Below are 15,262 nucleotides of genomic sequence, written 5' to 3'. Positions count from 1 at the left end.
GCAGAAAACTAATGAAACGTTGCTTCAAACGTTTTCCCTACTTTTTAATACTAAATGATAGTATGTTAGTATTTTATTATCATCACCGAGAATTTGAGGGGATTTAATCCCAGAAAGAAGTAACCATTTAATTAGTTGTAACTTTATTAAATTGAAAATCACTACTGCTATACTAAAAATTACTTTTAGTATTAAATGAATAAATTGTGTTTATATTTCAAGTATTTTAAGTTATCTCTATACTACTCTCTCCGTCCCATTTATGTTGAGTCAAAATTTTTTTGCACGAAAATTAAAAAATTATATTGAAAAGTAGGAGGCATGAATAAAATAAAAGTGATTGGATATTTTGTTTTTAATCAAAAAATAAATGACCGGACCTCCAGAAAGAAATACGACTTAACTTAGTTGGGATGGAGGAACTAGTACACCACTATTGAGTTTTAATTTAAATAGAAAAGTACTTCCTCCATTCCACAATAAGAGTTCTATTTTTCCATTTCCATCCAATCCCTTAATAAGAGTGTTATTTCACTTTAACCATTAATAGTGAGTATGTCACACATTCCACCAACTTATTTTACTCACGTGATATAAGTAGGATCCATACTCTTTTTTTTTTTTTACACTTTTTTAAATTCATGCTCAAACCAAATAGATCTCCTATGGACAAAGAGAGTATTTTATAATAAAATATACATATCATATCATATGACATAGAAACAAAATAATTTGAAGAAGTGTTTCCCTAGTGAATAAATAAATAAATTATAACTGAATGGTTACTTCTTTCTAGGATTAAATCCCCCCAAATTCTCGGTGATGAAATTAAAATACTAACATATCATTTAGTATTAAAAAGTAGGGAAAACGTTTGAAGCGTCATTTCATTAGTTTCCTGCTGCGTTTTATGCACCAAAGGGCCTGCTGTGTTTTTAAACAGAGCAGAGGATTCATTCCCCACCATTTATATGACAAATATGGCAAGACAATATGATAAGTTATTAGTGTACGAATACATATACATATTTTTGAATTTTTTACCTAATTTTTTGAAATAAATAAATGAACTTTGAGATTTTTGATTCTTGAGTAAAATATAGTACTACCAAATCACTTTTTAAATTTTTTTGAGTAAAAATATAAGGGAATTATTTTTTTTAATTTGAGTTTAGGATAAATAATAAAAGTGAAATCATTATTTAACATATACATATACATTTATACTAAAATGGATTTGGATTTGGATTTGATATAAATAAATCTGAGTTTAGGTTAAATAGTAAGAGTAAAATTTTTACTCCCGTCTACGAAAAAAGGGACACATTATGAATGACACGGGTTTTAATGTGGAATTAGTAAAGTAAGAGAGACGTAGTATTAGTGGAATGTGCGGTTCATATTATTAATAAGAGAAAAGGAGAAAAAGTAAGAAAGAAGTAGGGTCGGTGGGGACCATATTATTAGTACTCCCTCCGTCCCGGCTAAGATGACACATTGCTTAGCCGGCATGAGATTTTAGGAGTTATTGGTTAAAGTGTTTAATTGGAGAGAGAGAAGGTGAATGTGAGTATTAAAGTAGAGAGATAAAGAAAGATGGATATTTTAATAGGAGTGAGAAAAAAATGGTTGAGTGTATTAATTGGAGAGAGAAAGTTACCAAAAAAGGAAATGTATCATCTTAGTTGAGACAAACTAAAAAGGAAAACGTGTCATCTTGAGCGGGACGGAGGGAGTAAGAAAGAAGTTGTTGAAAACTTTCCGTTATTAAATGTGCTCTATTTTTCATGAACAACTAAAAATGGCAAATGTGCTCTATTTTTCGTGGACGGAAGGAGCATTTAACATGATGTCTATACTAAAATGGATTTGGATTTAGCATAATGGTTGAAGATAGCTCTGCCTCTGAGAAAAAAATTGACATCAGACAATCCCCTCTTCCCCCGCCAAATTAGTAATATAGCGATAACCTCTGAGCTAATTTTTTCTCTTGATTTCAATAACTGAGACTACAGTCGACAACCGACGCAAAGAAGATGGTGAAATTTGATCAAAGAATTTGAACATTATACACTAACCATAACCTAACAATGTCGACGGACTGTTCTAGAGAATCATGTCAACAAAGAAGAGCATATATATCAGAGAGCTTGAGAGGTATACAGCTCTACCTGCCTGGGCCAAACTTGACCATACACATCCTTCTCTGTATACCGACGGTCCCAGGACCATGGTGTATCTGCAATAGAAAGGCGGTTTAGATATCACTCTCTCCCGTCAAAATGAAATAGCTCTGACAGGCTGTACTAACCTCCAGATGAGTATGGCCTTGGAGGAAGTTCGTAAGGAACAGGCAATCGAATAACTTCACCACATTCTTCATTCTCCTCTCCTTTCCAAACTAGGGAGACTAGTTTTGTTGGTTTCATTTCCAAACTTAGTGAAGATGCCAATTCATCCTGAAAGCCGAAAATGGAGCTTCTTCAGCCACCTAGTTTTAGCAGAGCATGTTACTATATAATAACCCTAATAAATTATACCTTCGGAGGAAGTCCATCATCTGTACAAGAGAAGCTGTATTCACATTTCCTGGCGAAAGGTAAAAACAGCACCCCTAGCTACGATGGCAAACAGAATAACAAGGTTAATTTTGAGCAAGTGAAATAGAAATTAATTATTCAAAACTGATAGATGCAGACTACAAATACAATTAGCAATTTTAAGTAATAGTTAGAATATTTGGGAACCTCATATTTTTACCATTTTAAATAACTTCAAAAAATTATAGTCATCCATAAGAAATTTGATTACCTCATATGAACGGATCATCAGTTGAGAATTGTTTTTTTGAAGAGCTCCCCAAGCAGCTTTGCTGAGGTTTGATGAAGTGAGCAGTAGCCATCTGTTCCAGAAAACAGAATTACATCTTCAATAGCCAAAAGCCAGTTATGAAGGATAGAGAAAAAGCATGCACTAATTAGAATGGAGTCTGGCGTGCGTGGACTCTTACGCGATGTTTTGCCCACTATAACGCATGAACGTCTTTATATGAGGCATTGCCCGACTGGAACAGTTAAGAATGTGAGTATTTGTACCAATACGATGCACAAACAGAAACTGAATTACAACATCCATCGACTAACTTTGCACAGGGGATACTGCTATACAGTTCAATATTAATTCATACCAGCGACCTGCGTGGCTTGACTTCCACCTTGCCCAATACTTCTGCAGGAACTTTTTTTCTACGTTCTTTAAAGGGCTTGGAATGGCATTTCCAGCTGCATAACCCTTGAGAATCAAGAAATACATAGACACTGTTACTAGTAACATAAGTGAAAAAGCAATGAAGTTTTACCACCAAGTGAACTATGAATCTTATTTACACCAGGGATAAGTTACACTATAAGAAAATCCATTTATCAACTAGATCTAAGAGAATGGGTGGTAGTGCTGTAATTTCTACCAGTTACATGCCAAGGATCCTAGAAATTAAAAAATAGCAGACCTGAACATTAAGTAAAAGAATTGAAGAACGTCATCAACTCGCTGATATATCATGCAATACCAAAACTTATTACACTATCTCAGATTGATCTTGAGATAGAGTACGGAAGGGAGACTCATTTTGTTTGATTTTATCCTGTATCTTCATTACCTAGGAACTTAGTTGCATTCACGAACTCCCTATAATTAACCATCATTCTGAAATTGCATTGCATAAAGGTTTTACTCAGTTCATTCTTCAAAACTTCTAAACCTGGAAAGTGTATTGCATTTCTCACATTACCTCCAACGAACATCTGACATCTTCAACGGATGGCCATATTATTAAGGGTTTCCCCAGACCCAATGGTTTTTTGTCTTCTTTCATTCCTGCCGACATTGAAAATGCTAGCTCTGTCATCCATTTCTCATCCAACGAACCTAGTGAAGAAAACTACAACAAGCAGGTAATAACATAACAGCATAAAATGTTAGAAGTGGAGTAGATGCATGCACACTTTCTCCATTATTGAATAATAACGTACAAGTCAATGTATTAGAAGTGTTGACAATGAGATGCAAGATGAATAATTATTACCTGGTAGATAAGATTAGATTTCTCAAACTGATTCTCAAATGTACACTCCTGGAGAACAGTTCTTAGTTTCATATGTCCCCATTTACTTAAATGGGAGCCAGAGTGATACCCGGGGACAGATGCAATGAGCCTAACCTGGCAGATAAAATTAATCTTAGAATCTCATTGTTGACATGCTGTACAGCTTCAAAATGAAAAACGTCTAAGTTTGCATGATAGAGCTACAGTTTGGACAATCCGGAAAATATCTATAATCCTGCTTAAAGGAATAACAGTACACAAGTTTCTTACGAAGAAAATAGCAATAATAATAATAATACTCGAACTCGACTATCAGGTATTAATGATGATCTTCGGATACTTTTGTGTTCATCTTGTCTGTTCATTTAGTAAAGACTGAAAATACATCTCAGAAATTTTGTGGCCCAAAACAAAAAATAATGATTCTATGTGTCATTATCAAACAATATGAAACACTCTGAAATATACTAGACGAAAAGTGAGTAGTCACCTAAAACGAACGCATGTGTCACTCTAGAGTCAGAGATAATAGATATGCAATCAAGAGCACCAATACATCAAAGCAAAAGCATAGTGTGGCATACAAGAAGGCAAATATTGAGCATCACGACTGCAACTGGAAAGCAAAAGAGATCTAAGCACGAGGCTGTCAAAAAGTTTATCAAATAGATTAAATCATCAATCGAATAAGATAATCTTTTAAAGGACCCAAAACACAACCCTCACAACAATCCTCAGACACTGTTGTAACCTCAAATTATTGAAAATCACAATTACCGCAGCGGAGCTATAATCAAATTTTCTGAAGAAAGAGGGGTTTATACTGAAGCTGCCGGCACTCGGTAAATTAGCATTGAATTCGGGCCACTGCAAAAACACAAACAATAAAATTGAACTCGCATAATTAATAGGGGTACAAGTTATTGAAAACAAAATTAGGCATGTCCACAGAATCCAAAAGCAGAGCATGTCTGTCCGAATATTTGGACTTAGTCAAAGGCAGGTAAAGATAATTCAATCCTCCATTATAGGATGGATTAAAGAATCAAAGCAAAGGCAGTACTGTATCACTTCCAAATTGGCTTTTCAAGTAAATAAAAAGAGTTGGATTTGTGCTTTATCTTAAGGCGCACACATTCTTGTCCCTCATAATTATTTTTTCCAGCCTCTCAACCAACATACTCCAACAACTGTTGGTTATTTAAGGTTGAATATATTTTGAAAAACAACACCAACCTGACAACAGCAGTCAGCAGCAACACTTAAAACTGGATATATCCCTTAATCATGGGAGGCTTATGCTAGGAACTTAGAACATGGGCAAGCAATAAAATATTCTTATAGTACAGCTTGTACACGAAGACAGATTACAAAATTAGATTCCATTTTCCATCACACAAAGTAGTCATTTGAGATGAATGCTCAATGAAAAACTCCAAATGGAAAATTTGAAGGTTTTTGGAGCATTATTATCATCTCAGGAATAGGTTGAAGATTAGAATCAGATTTTGCACAATCATTATCCAATACTTATTGTATGGAAGGAGCTACTGAACACCCAATATAGAGAGCAATACCTTTAATGTACTCAGATATTCAACCAGGTCATTTTCAAATGCACATCCCTTACTAGCATTGTTTTGATCTTTCCATGGAAAATCTTGCATCCACAATCCCTGAGTTTTGTTGTTCCAGTCAACATATATCAAGTTTGCAGTATGCACAATAACGCGTACTCCTCGAGGATAGACAAGAAGCATTGCTTTTGAATGGTGTGTTCCATATGAAATGGGCAACGGAGGCTTGTGGAGAATCCAGTTAGGAGGCTTCTTTCTCTAAGAAGAATAGAGAAAAGAAGTTGAATCAAATACAACACCACTCCATCAAAACTTATACAATAGACAAGTCAACCTTCATATGTGCAAGCGTACCATCACCTTCCCCATGGATGACAAGTACATGGTGGACTCTTTTAAGCATCGGACATTCTTCATAAATGTAAATGAGCTAATCAGCATACAATACACGGAAGCTATAACACAATCTCAATAAAGAAAAAAGGGCATCGGCATGTATCCTTAAATAAAATGCGACAGCTATCCCATGGTCAGCAAACCTAGTGGAATGGATCCACATCATTTTGCTAGAATAATCCACAACTGAAGTCGATGAACATGATAAATGGCATTAAATCCACCAATCATGAATTGTATTCGCTTCAATCACAGTCTTATTAACAGGAATGCAGGATAAGCTAACAAACAAACCAACAAGCTCAAGATACTATTATTAAGCTCATAAATGACAAATGGATTTTCTTTTACTTGTTGCAGAATGTCTCTTACCACTAGCTTCTGTTAAATCATAGATTACTTAGATAACAAAAATATAGAGATGGCACATTTGTAGAGCTTGCATAGGGAAAATGAAGTATTAACAATCAGACAGCAAGGGTTACCAAATGTACACACTATTAGGGTTTAGGGTTTAGCAATAAACACCCACCTGAGAGTAGCCAATCAATGTCAACCATATAATTTGACAAGACAGCCATAAGCACGTTCCCCTTCAGAACAAAACAAAAAACAGCATCATTAAGATGGTGAAGGAAACAGAATGGTCCCCTAATCAAAGCTTCCTGGATCAAGGGTTACCAAATGTACACACTATTGCAGGATCACATTCTAAGCTTCTAACAAGAGACATCTAGACTACTGTGGTCTAAAGCTTGTAGAACTTTACCTTAATCACATCATTGATAGAAACAGCATTAGTGTTTGCCCATTCTGGCAATTGTTGCACTTGCAATAGCCTAAAAGTTAAAGGTAGCTTATTCTTAGAAATTCGAAAATTCCTAATTCCCTCAATCAAAGTGTTGGGCTCTTGATTAGCACGCTGCAGAACATCCTGCACACCAGGACCAGAATAGTTGAAAATAACAGTTTCAAATGCAGGTAAGCAGACCATAAAAACAAAGACAGTACATGTGAATTTTCAGCTAGTGCTTCTTCCTCAGGAACTCTGTGCACCCTTTTCCTACTTTGAGCAAGCTGTTTGCCCTTACTACTTTCTTCACCTAAAGGCCTTTTGTCTCTAGTAGTAGTTGGGTTCCTTCCCTCCGTAGTATTATCAGCCGCTACATACTTAAAAAGGTAATGCCCAGGTATTAGCTCTATAACATCACCATTTCGAATTTTCCATTTTGCTCCAGTCAAAAGCTTATTTCTTTGACCTTTGGATTGTATGACAACCGGGTTCGATCCTTCCTACATTATTCAATAATTAATACTATTCAGAAGAAAATAATTAACAGATCATGCATGTAGCGCGGAGCCTAAATAAATACAGCAAAGAAAACTTGATGAAAGGGGGAAATGAGAGTGTGCAGAAGGTTAAAGATTCAAGTACCAGCAGTGGAGGCATCAATTTTTTTTAATATATTTACAAATAGAGAGAGAGAGAAACGTACGACGAGAATATCAGCAGAGCCATCAGCAGAGATGGTAACCGCAATATGTCTCCGGCTGAGACGCTTATCGGCAACCGGAGTGATGTCGCGGCCTATGTAAGTGGTGTCATGTGAAAGTACAATTTTTGAAATTGAACACTTCTCTTCCTTCGAATTGCCATTTAAAGGCACCAAGAAGCCGCCCTTGCCAAACCAAAGGAAAAAATACTTATAAATTATCAACCGATAATCTCAAAATAAAGCTCGAGAATCGATTAAACACAATCGTGTACCAGTGGAGCAGCGGCCATTGTTGATTCTGTGCTTAAGGTTATTGATCAAGAGCGTACAGAAGAAGGAGGTTGTGGAATTGGGGAAGAGATTTATGTACGACGACTGTATTCTTTTCGAATCAGTAACGCAAAACTATAATTCGAGAAACCAATATTGAAATCATTATGTTTATTAATTAGGCTTTATTGTTTTCATTTTACTAATAATTTAATGAGTAGACTGAGTTTAAGTGTATATTGGCAATCTAATTATCAGTCTGGATTATGATTAAAAAAGCGAATTAAGACACGATTTATGATTTATGATGGTAGTTCTATAAGTCGGTTGGGTTAGTTCCTTACAAAATTGATCAACTTAGCTACGCCACGATTAAAAAAGCGAATTAAGACATCGGACATACTACAAGACAAATTAATAAAATTCTAATTATTGCCAACAGTTCAGTAACTATAATAATTATTGCATCCATTCCTGTAATATGTTGTGTTGTTCGTGTATTGAGTAGCTGGTTGGGGTTGGAGGGATCCTGCCCAGGCCCAGTGCTGTGTAAATAATATAAGTGATTAAGTTATTGCTACATTGACTATCAAAATTCCACCAAAATTCTCTCGGAAGTAAAATAGAACCAAGGCAACCAAATGCTGCAGTTGTATCTTAAGACTCTCGGGGTTATCTCCTATCTTCGGCGCTTTGATTCTTTCCTCATCTCGGCGCGGTAGCTATCCAAGTTGGCTTTTACCCACAGACGTCTTTGGACAAGGTCGTCCTTCGTTGATTCACCTGATACACCCCCAAACTCAAGTTAGCAGAGTATTAGAATAATCGCTTCAACTCATTACTGGTTAGAGCTCAATACTAGTCAATATGTTAGTACTATTTGTTTGGTATGCAGAATGCCAAACAGAAACCATAACCATGTCTAGGTTACAAATATGGTATCTCACAAATTTACATCAGATTCAAGAACAAATTTGCAGAAAGGTGGAGCAATATAAAGAACTCAACATAGGCAGATAAACAATATCGACAGGGAATAAAGCAAGAGGAAGATTATTGGCAGACAAAGTATCATTACCTATGTCTCTCCACGAGTCAAAAGGTACCCCAAGAGATCTTCTAGTAAGATAGGAGGCATCTTCCCAAGAATATGGTTTTTGTTTCACCTGGTACCGCCACAACCAATGCCCATACCATAACAACAGTTGTATACAAAATGAATCATATATAATTAGCAGGAGTAATATTTTTCTAGTTGTGATGTAGGCCGAATCTAGTAGAGGACAAATATGATTAAAATAAACAGATTTGACAGAAATGATAATGTTTCTCAATATAAGGTATATAAGGAAATGCAACTGTAAAAAATAACCTTTCCCATAGTGTAAGGCAGTAAAATGACACGAACATCAAGAAGCTCCCAAAGAGAAGGCTTTTCAGCTCCTTTTATCTGCAGCTCAAGTTCCTTGCTCAGATCCTCCACCAATTGCCTACAAAGAAAGTATACTCACTTCAACTTGGATGGCTTCTGGAAAATTTGTTTTGACAAGATATTTTCCACATTATTAGCAACAAAGGCTATAGATATAGCCACCAGAGGAAATATAGGATAAGCGTTCACTTATGATACAAAAAAAGAAATATCATAGATGATAGGACAGAGAGATCTACTGAAAGCACAACTATCAAATAATCAACAGTCACAAGAAAATATAAGGCAGGTCATACTTGTTCAGCTGCTTGTTACCCTTCTTCTTGTTTGTTACTCCCCCAGTGCGTTCAAGTTCCATAGCTTTTAGCTTATTTTTATAAGCTGGAGTCTTCTTCACCATGTCAATGGCCTAAAACAAAATAATTTATCAGCAGCAGAGACTGAAGCAATAATTTCAGCAGATAATGCTTTAAGCTTTAAGATAGGCACTACAAAGTGAAACATTTCTTCCAGTAAACTTTATCCCACTGATTTCATTTTGCATGACATATAGAAACTTCTGTTACCTGGTTATACCCTGTCCATTGGTTAAGATACTGAAATCCTGAGAGAATCAAAAGAAATAGTTAACATCCAATATGCTCGATAGAAGAATTTCAAAAAAATAAGTTCAAAATTCAAATACTAGGATCAATCTGTAACAACGGGACTAAACAAAATAGAATACATCATTAAGAGTAACTTACTGTCTTATGACCGTAGTAAGCATTGTAGTACCTTGCCGTATTGTAGAATACCTAAACAAGGAGTAAAGAAGCATTATAAATACAAATACAAATTCAAATTAAAACAGTATTATGAATGTATAGAAGAGAAACAAGCCAATTTCTGGCAGAGGATTGCATTAATGACAATAGTTTCATCATCAAGTATGTTGATTATCAATGCACTTTGAGCATTCAAGGAGTATCAAAGAGAAAGGGGAAAAGCAGTAATACCAAATATTGATGCTTCCAACCAAAATTTCTTTTCCCTGGTAATTTTACATGATGACATACATATGGGCATTCTCTTTAGTTCATTAGCTCTAACTTTATCATAAGGAAAGGAGGAATAAGAAAATTTTATCACATTTTAGCAGTCACCATTTTAGTATCACATGATAATATAATCAGGAATTTTAGTGAAATTAAAGAAAAGGGGTGGCATGAATGTTAATTCCATCTTTCGTTGGGGAAATTATACACCCTATATAACATGTGAAAATAGTGGAATATGGTGAAAATATATGATTTCACCTTTTCCTATCAAAGAGAACACACCCATAGAAGTCAAAGCTCTGACTATGAAATAGAATCTGGAATGTTACTTACAGAAAAAACCAAATGCGGGGTAGCAGGGGAGTGGGTCACATAAGGTATTGTGAATTACAAGGCAGAAAGAAGTGTATATAAAACCAAGATTGCCAAATCACTGACTGTGTGATCAGGTACTGTAATAAACATCAATCAATTAACAAATTTAACGAGTCAAGCCAGAAAATAAATCATCACCAGAAAACTTATTGTTTAAGAGAGAGCTTGTAGTAAGCTTTCTTGATCTCGGAGGCATTGGCGCTTTGAGTGACCCTTTAATTACAATGTAAACGGGATAATTTTTTTTTTTTTAACAAAATCCATAAAATAAGCGAAAATGGAGAGAGAAGTGATTGCGTATCTTCCGTAGCAATCGTCTTCGTCACAGTAGATGGAAAGAGATGGTTGAATGAGGAGGAAGAGCAGGAAGATCAATGTGAGAAGGCTCCAGCGGTTAGAAGTTAATGGCTCCATTAGCCGCCGTATTGACTAGGGTCTGCGCCCAGAATTGGGAGTTTGTTAGTCGTATTTTTCTCGCGGGCGCTACAAAGTGTTAAAAGTACTATTATATCCTCCTTCGTAAATAACTGTGCCTTCTCTCTCAAGTCTCGGCTAATCTCGCACCACAATAGTTTTCCATAAGAGGATCCACAATAGTGGATTAGCCGACGCTAATCGACGCCCTAGCGCCAGCGTGCAGCTAGTCCGCTATTTCGTTGGGCCAGCCCTAGAGCTAGGACGTGGACTGTGGGAAGGGCATAATGATGTGGCAAGAGCAGTTTTTGACTAAGCTATTGCTAGTCTATGTCTATTGTGGATGATAAGTGTTAGTATTTTCATTGCTAACTCCAACCATATACTATCATCTACTCCATCCGTTCCATAGTAATAGAGTCATTTTGTCATTTTGGTACGTTCTATAGTAATAGAGTCATTTCTCTTTTTAGTAAAAGTCAACACATTTTTTCACACCTACTTTACTCTCTCTTACTTTTTTCTCTCTTCATCTCTCTACCCTTTTCATTTTTCAATTTACTCTCCATTTACTTAACTCACCTAACACAATTTTTTTTAATCTCTGTGCCGAAAAGAAACGTCTCCATTACTATGGAACAGAGGGAGTACTAATTTATAAAATATTTGAATTTTAAATATCTCAATTTAAATAATTTTATGAAATTGGAAACTAATAGAAGAATGGCAAGTTGCAAGTACATACTCCCTCCGTCCCAATAAATATGAAACATTTGGTTTTCGGCACGGGATTTTATGTAGTGTTGTTTTGTGAGTTAATGAAGAGAGAGTAAAGTAAGAGAGAGGAAAAAGTAGAGAGAGTGATGTTTCCATTTTAGAAAACGTTTTATTTTTAGTGGGACAACTCAAAAAGGAAAATGTTGCATTTCTAATGGGACAGACGGAGTATAAGACAGTAGGTTAAATTTGTAGTCTGTGGTTGTTTGCCACAAAAATTTAAATTTCTAAAAAAAACTGATTCTTATCTTAATTCGTATATTTAGAGCACTCCCAATGGAGGTGGCGAATTCTCGGCGATAAATCGCCGATTATCGCCGAATTATCGCCGGCCATTGTGGCGAAGTCGGCGATAATTCGGCGATAATGTTACCGTTGCTTCGCCGAGTGGCGATTTATCGCCGGATTATCGCCGAGCGATCGCCGGCCACTGTGGGCGACGCTCGGCGATAATCGGCGATTTTTAAAATTTTTTTTTTTTTTTTTGGCCGAACGGCTATTTTATCCCACCCCTATAAATATTTCATCCTCTTCCTCCATTCATCACCCACAAACTTCATTCACACAAATTTTCAATCTTTTTTCTCTCCATCTTTATTAAATGAGTTCTGATTCATCGTCTCGTGCTCAGTCCGACGAGGAAATATCACATTCTTCTTCCGAAGAAGAGGTACCTCCCGCTCCCACCGGATGGGATGTAGCGGGTTTCGCCAACAACCCAATCAACAACTATATCTCCCGCTGCATACAAAGCGAGATCGCTCGAATGCAGCAGCCACCCCCCCAACGGCCAATCCGCCGGCGGCGCCGATACATCCCTCGCAACCACACTGGTGCGCACGATCGGCTGTTCGCCGATTATTTCGCGGAGGAACCACGTTATCCGGCAGATGTATTTCGTCGCCGGTTCAGAATGCGCCGCTCCCTCTTCCTGCGCATTGTTAATGCGTTGTCCGCGCGTTACCCCGAGTTCCGGCTCCAGCGAGACGCAGCAGGGAAGCCCGGACTATCGCCCCTACAGAAATGCACTGTTGCCATCCGGCAGTTGGCATATGGAGGGTCCGCCGACATGTTCGATGAGTATCTGCAATGCGGCGAGACGACTGGCAACGAGTGCCTGAAGAATTTCTGTCAGGGCGTGCGAGAGATATTTGGGGAGCACTACCTTCGCTCGCCGGACGCAGCTGACTGCCAGTTCCTACTGGATTGGCACTGGAGGACCCACGGCTTTCCGGGGATGCTCGGCAGCATCGACTGTATGCACTGGCAGTGGAAGAACTGCCCAACCGCGTGGCGAGGCCAGTTTACTACCGGCTACAAAGGTACGCATCCCACCATCATTCTTGAAGCCGTTGCCGACCAACGGCTTTGGATTTGGCATGCTTATTTTGGTATAGCCGGGTCGAACAACGACCTAAATGTTCTCAATTCCTCGCCCCTTTTCAACGAGCGGATCAACGGATTAGGCCCCTCCATCGAATTCACGGCCAATGGCAATGTGCATAACATGGGGTACTACCTGGCTGACGGCATCTATCCGCAATGGCCCGTGTTTCTGAAGACGATCAGATGCCCACTCGGAGATAGAAGAAGGTATTTTGCCCGAGCGCAAGAGTCTGCGCGCAAGGATGTGGAGAGGGCATTTGGGGTGCTCCAATCGCGATTTGCACTGGTAAAGGGTCCGACGCGCTTTTTCTACCAGGGGGATATTGCCGATATCATGTATGCGTGCATCATCATGCATAACATGATCATCGAAGATGAACACGAAGGCGTCCTCGACGTCACCAACGACCCAAGTGTTGCATCATCGAGTCACGGTGTCTCAACCGAGTCCGCCCGCCAGGGTGTACCGCACAACGAACATGAACGGTTCCAGGCGTTCATGGACATACACCAGAAGGAGGCCCATCAAGCACTACAACACGATATCATCGAAGAATTGTGGGCAAATAGAAACCGCGCCCACCGCCCTTGAATTTTTTTTTCTTTGAATTTTTTTTTTGATTTTTTATTTCCATTCGTGTACTTTTTTTTTTTTTAATTTTCTTCGTTGTAATGTGTACCCGTGTTTAATACAACGAACTTTATTACTATTTATTTGATTTATCTTTATAAATTAAATAAGCTAGCTTTATTATATATAAAAATAAAACAATTAAATTAGTGATGATGTAAAAATGAAATGTTGAGTTAGGGAGAAATAAGGGAGAAATAAGGGAGAAACCATTGTAGGGGTTGGCTAAAAACTGGGGATAAAATGTGATGCTGATGTGGCGCTGATGTGGCAGGAGTTAGGGAGAAATAAGGGAGAAATAAGGGAACTCCATTGGGAGTGCTCTTAGAGACTTAATCCTAAAAATAGTTGTAGCCAATCATGACGTTGCTTCCTATTTAGAACTGTTCCTATTACTAGTCTTAGTGCCAATTAGCCTATTAAGATAAGTAGGGAGTACTGGATGGATACTTTTCATGTTGGGCCAATTATTTCAGATAATGTTGTGGATTACATTAAGAGAAGCTTCCCATTGATTAGAAGAGCTTGGGCCACAATGGAAAAGTACAAAGATGAGCATAGATTAGACAGTAGAGTTTGAGCCACGAAGAGAGTACAAGCATGAGCTATGGTCTATCTGCATTTACCAAAATAAAACTGGCCCATGCACTAATAATTCTAAAGTGATAATATGAGTTCACAAATAATATCTTAGACCATCTCCAACCATACACCAAAACTCATTTTTGGTGTAAAAATCATCTCCAACCATACACCAAACTCAAATTCATTTTTGGGATTTTCTAAGGATTTACACTAAATATGGCGTAAACACTAAAAATTTGGTGTATGATTCAAGTTTGGCGTAAATGATTAGAATAAAATTATTTTTGATGTTGACGTATATCCAAAAATGGGTTTGAGTTTGGTGTAAATGGTTGGAGATAACTCAAAACGAAATTTAAAAGTGATAATATGAGTACACTCCCGGCCCTCCGTCCCAGTTGAGATGAACCATTTCTTTTTTGCATCTATTTTGGAAAAATTATAATAAATACTACTCCCCCCGTCCACCAAAATTTGTCTCATTTTTCCATTTCCATCCGTCCCCCAAAATTTGTTCCATTTCGCTTTTACCATTTTTGGTATTGGACCTCATATTCCACTAACTCATTCCTACTCACATTTTATTATAAAACTAATATATAAAAGTAGGACCCACAATCCACTAACTTTTTCAACTCACTTTCTATTACATTTCTTAAAACCCGTGCCCGGTCAAACCGGGACGAATTTTCGTGGACGGATGGAGTAATAGTTAAAGTGGAGAGAAAGTAAAATAAAAAAGAATAACATAGAGGAGAGTCTATTCTACATTATTCTT

At 37.3% G+C, this 15,262-nt stretch overlaps 2 protein-coding genes across 4 annotated transcripts; both read right to left on the bottom strand.

Moving 5' to 3' along the window:
- Positions 1-1,973: 1,973 nt before the first annotated feature.
- Positions 1,974-8,005, bottom strand: TDP1 (tyrosyl-DNA phosphodiesterase-like protein). The gene is made up of 16 exons (XM_048082826.2): positions 7,847-8,005; positions 7,575-7,757; positions 7,090-7,371; positions 6,848-7,012; positions 6,611-6,671; positions 6,017-6,093; positions 5,683-5,940; positions 4,883-4,972; positions 4,085-4,219; positions 3,791-3,940; positions 3,188-3,291; positions 3,011-3,064; positions 2,812-2,902; positions 2,541-2,618; positions 2,312-2,459; positions 1,974-2,239 (listed from the first exon to the last, which is right to left on the bottom strand). Exons 1-16 carry the CDS (start codon positions 7,862-7,864, stop codon positions 2,142-2,144), a joined length of 1,992 nt encoding a protein of 663 aa, XP_047938783.1. The 5' UTR covers positions 7,865-8,005; the 3' UTR covers positions 1,974-2,141.
- A 286-nt stretch (positions 8,006-8,291) lies between these two features.
- Positions 8,292-11,178, bottom strand: LOC125187290 (chaperone protein dnaJ 50-like). Of its 3 annotated transcripts, XM_048083850.2 has the most exons (7): positions 10,830-11,176; positions 10,023-10,073; positions 9,843-9,880; positions 9,573-9,685; positions 9,217-9,334; positions 8,923-9,010; positions 8,292-8,627 (listed from the first exon to the last, which is right to left on the bottom strand). In XM_048083850.2, exons 4-7 carry the CDS (start codon positions 9,674-9,676, stop codon positions 8,524-8,526), a joined length of 414 nt encoding a protein of 137 aa, XP_047939807.1. In that variant the 5' UTR covers positions 9,677-9,685; positions 9,843-9,880; positions 10,023-10,073; positions 10,830-11,176; the 3' UTR covers positions 8,292-8,523. The 3 variants fall into 3 exon arrangements, with proteins under 3 accessions (XP_047939807.1, XP_047939806.1, XP_088915096.1); XM_048083849.2 differs by lacking the exon at positions 9,843-9,880 and having other exon boundaries at positions 10,054-10,073; positions 10,830-11,178; XM_089058970.1 differs by having other exon boundaries at positions 10,023-11,176.
- Positions 11,179-15,262: the final 4,084 nt, after the last annotated feature.

The sequence above is a fragment of the Salvia hispanica genome, chromosome 5 (genome assembly GCF_029641045.1).
Source record: "Salvia hispanica isolate PSC_SH4W2 chromosome 5, Shi_PSC_v1, whole genome shotgun sequence".
NCBI classification, from domain to species: domain Eukaryota; kingdom Viridiplantae; phylum Streptophyta; class Magnoliopsida; order Lamiales; family Lamiaceae; genus Salvia; species Salvia hispanica.
This window is presented reverse-complemented; position numbering and strand designations above follow the sequence as displayed.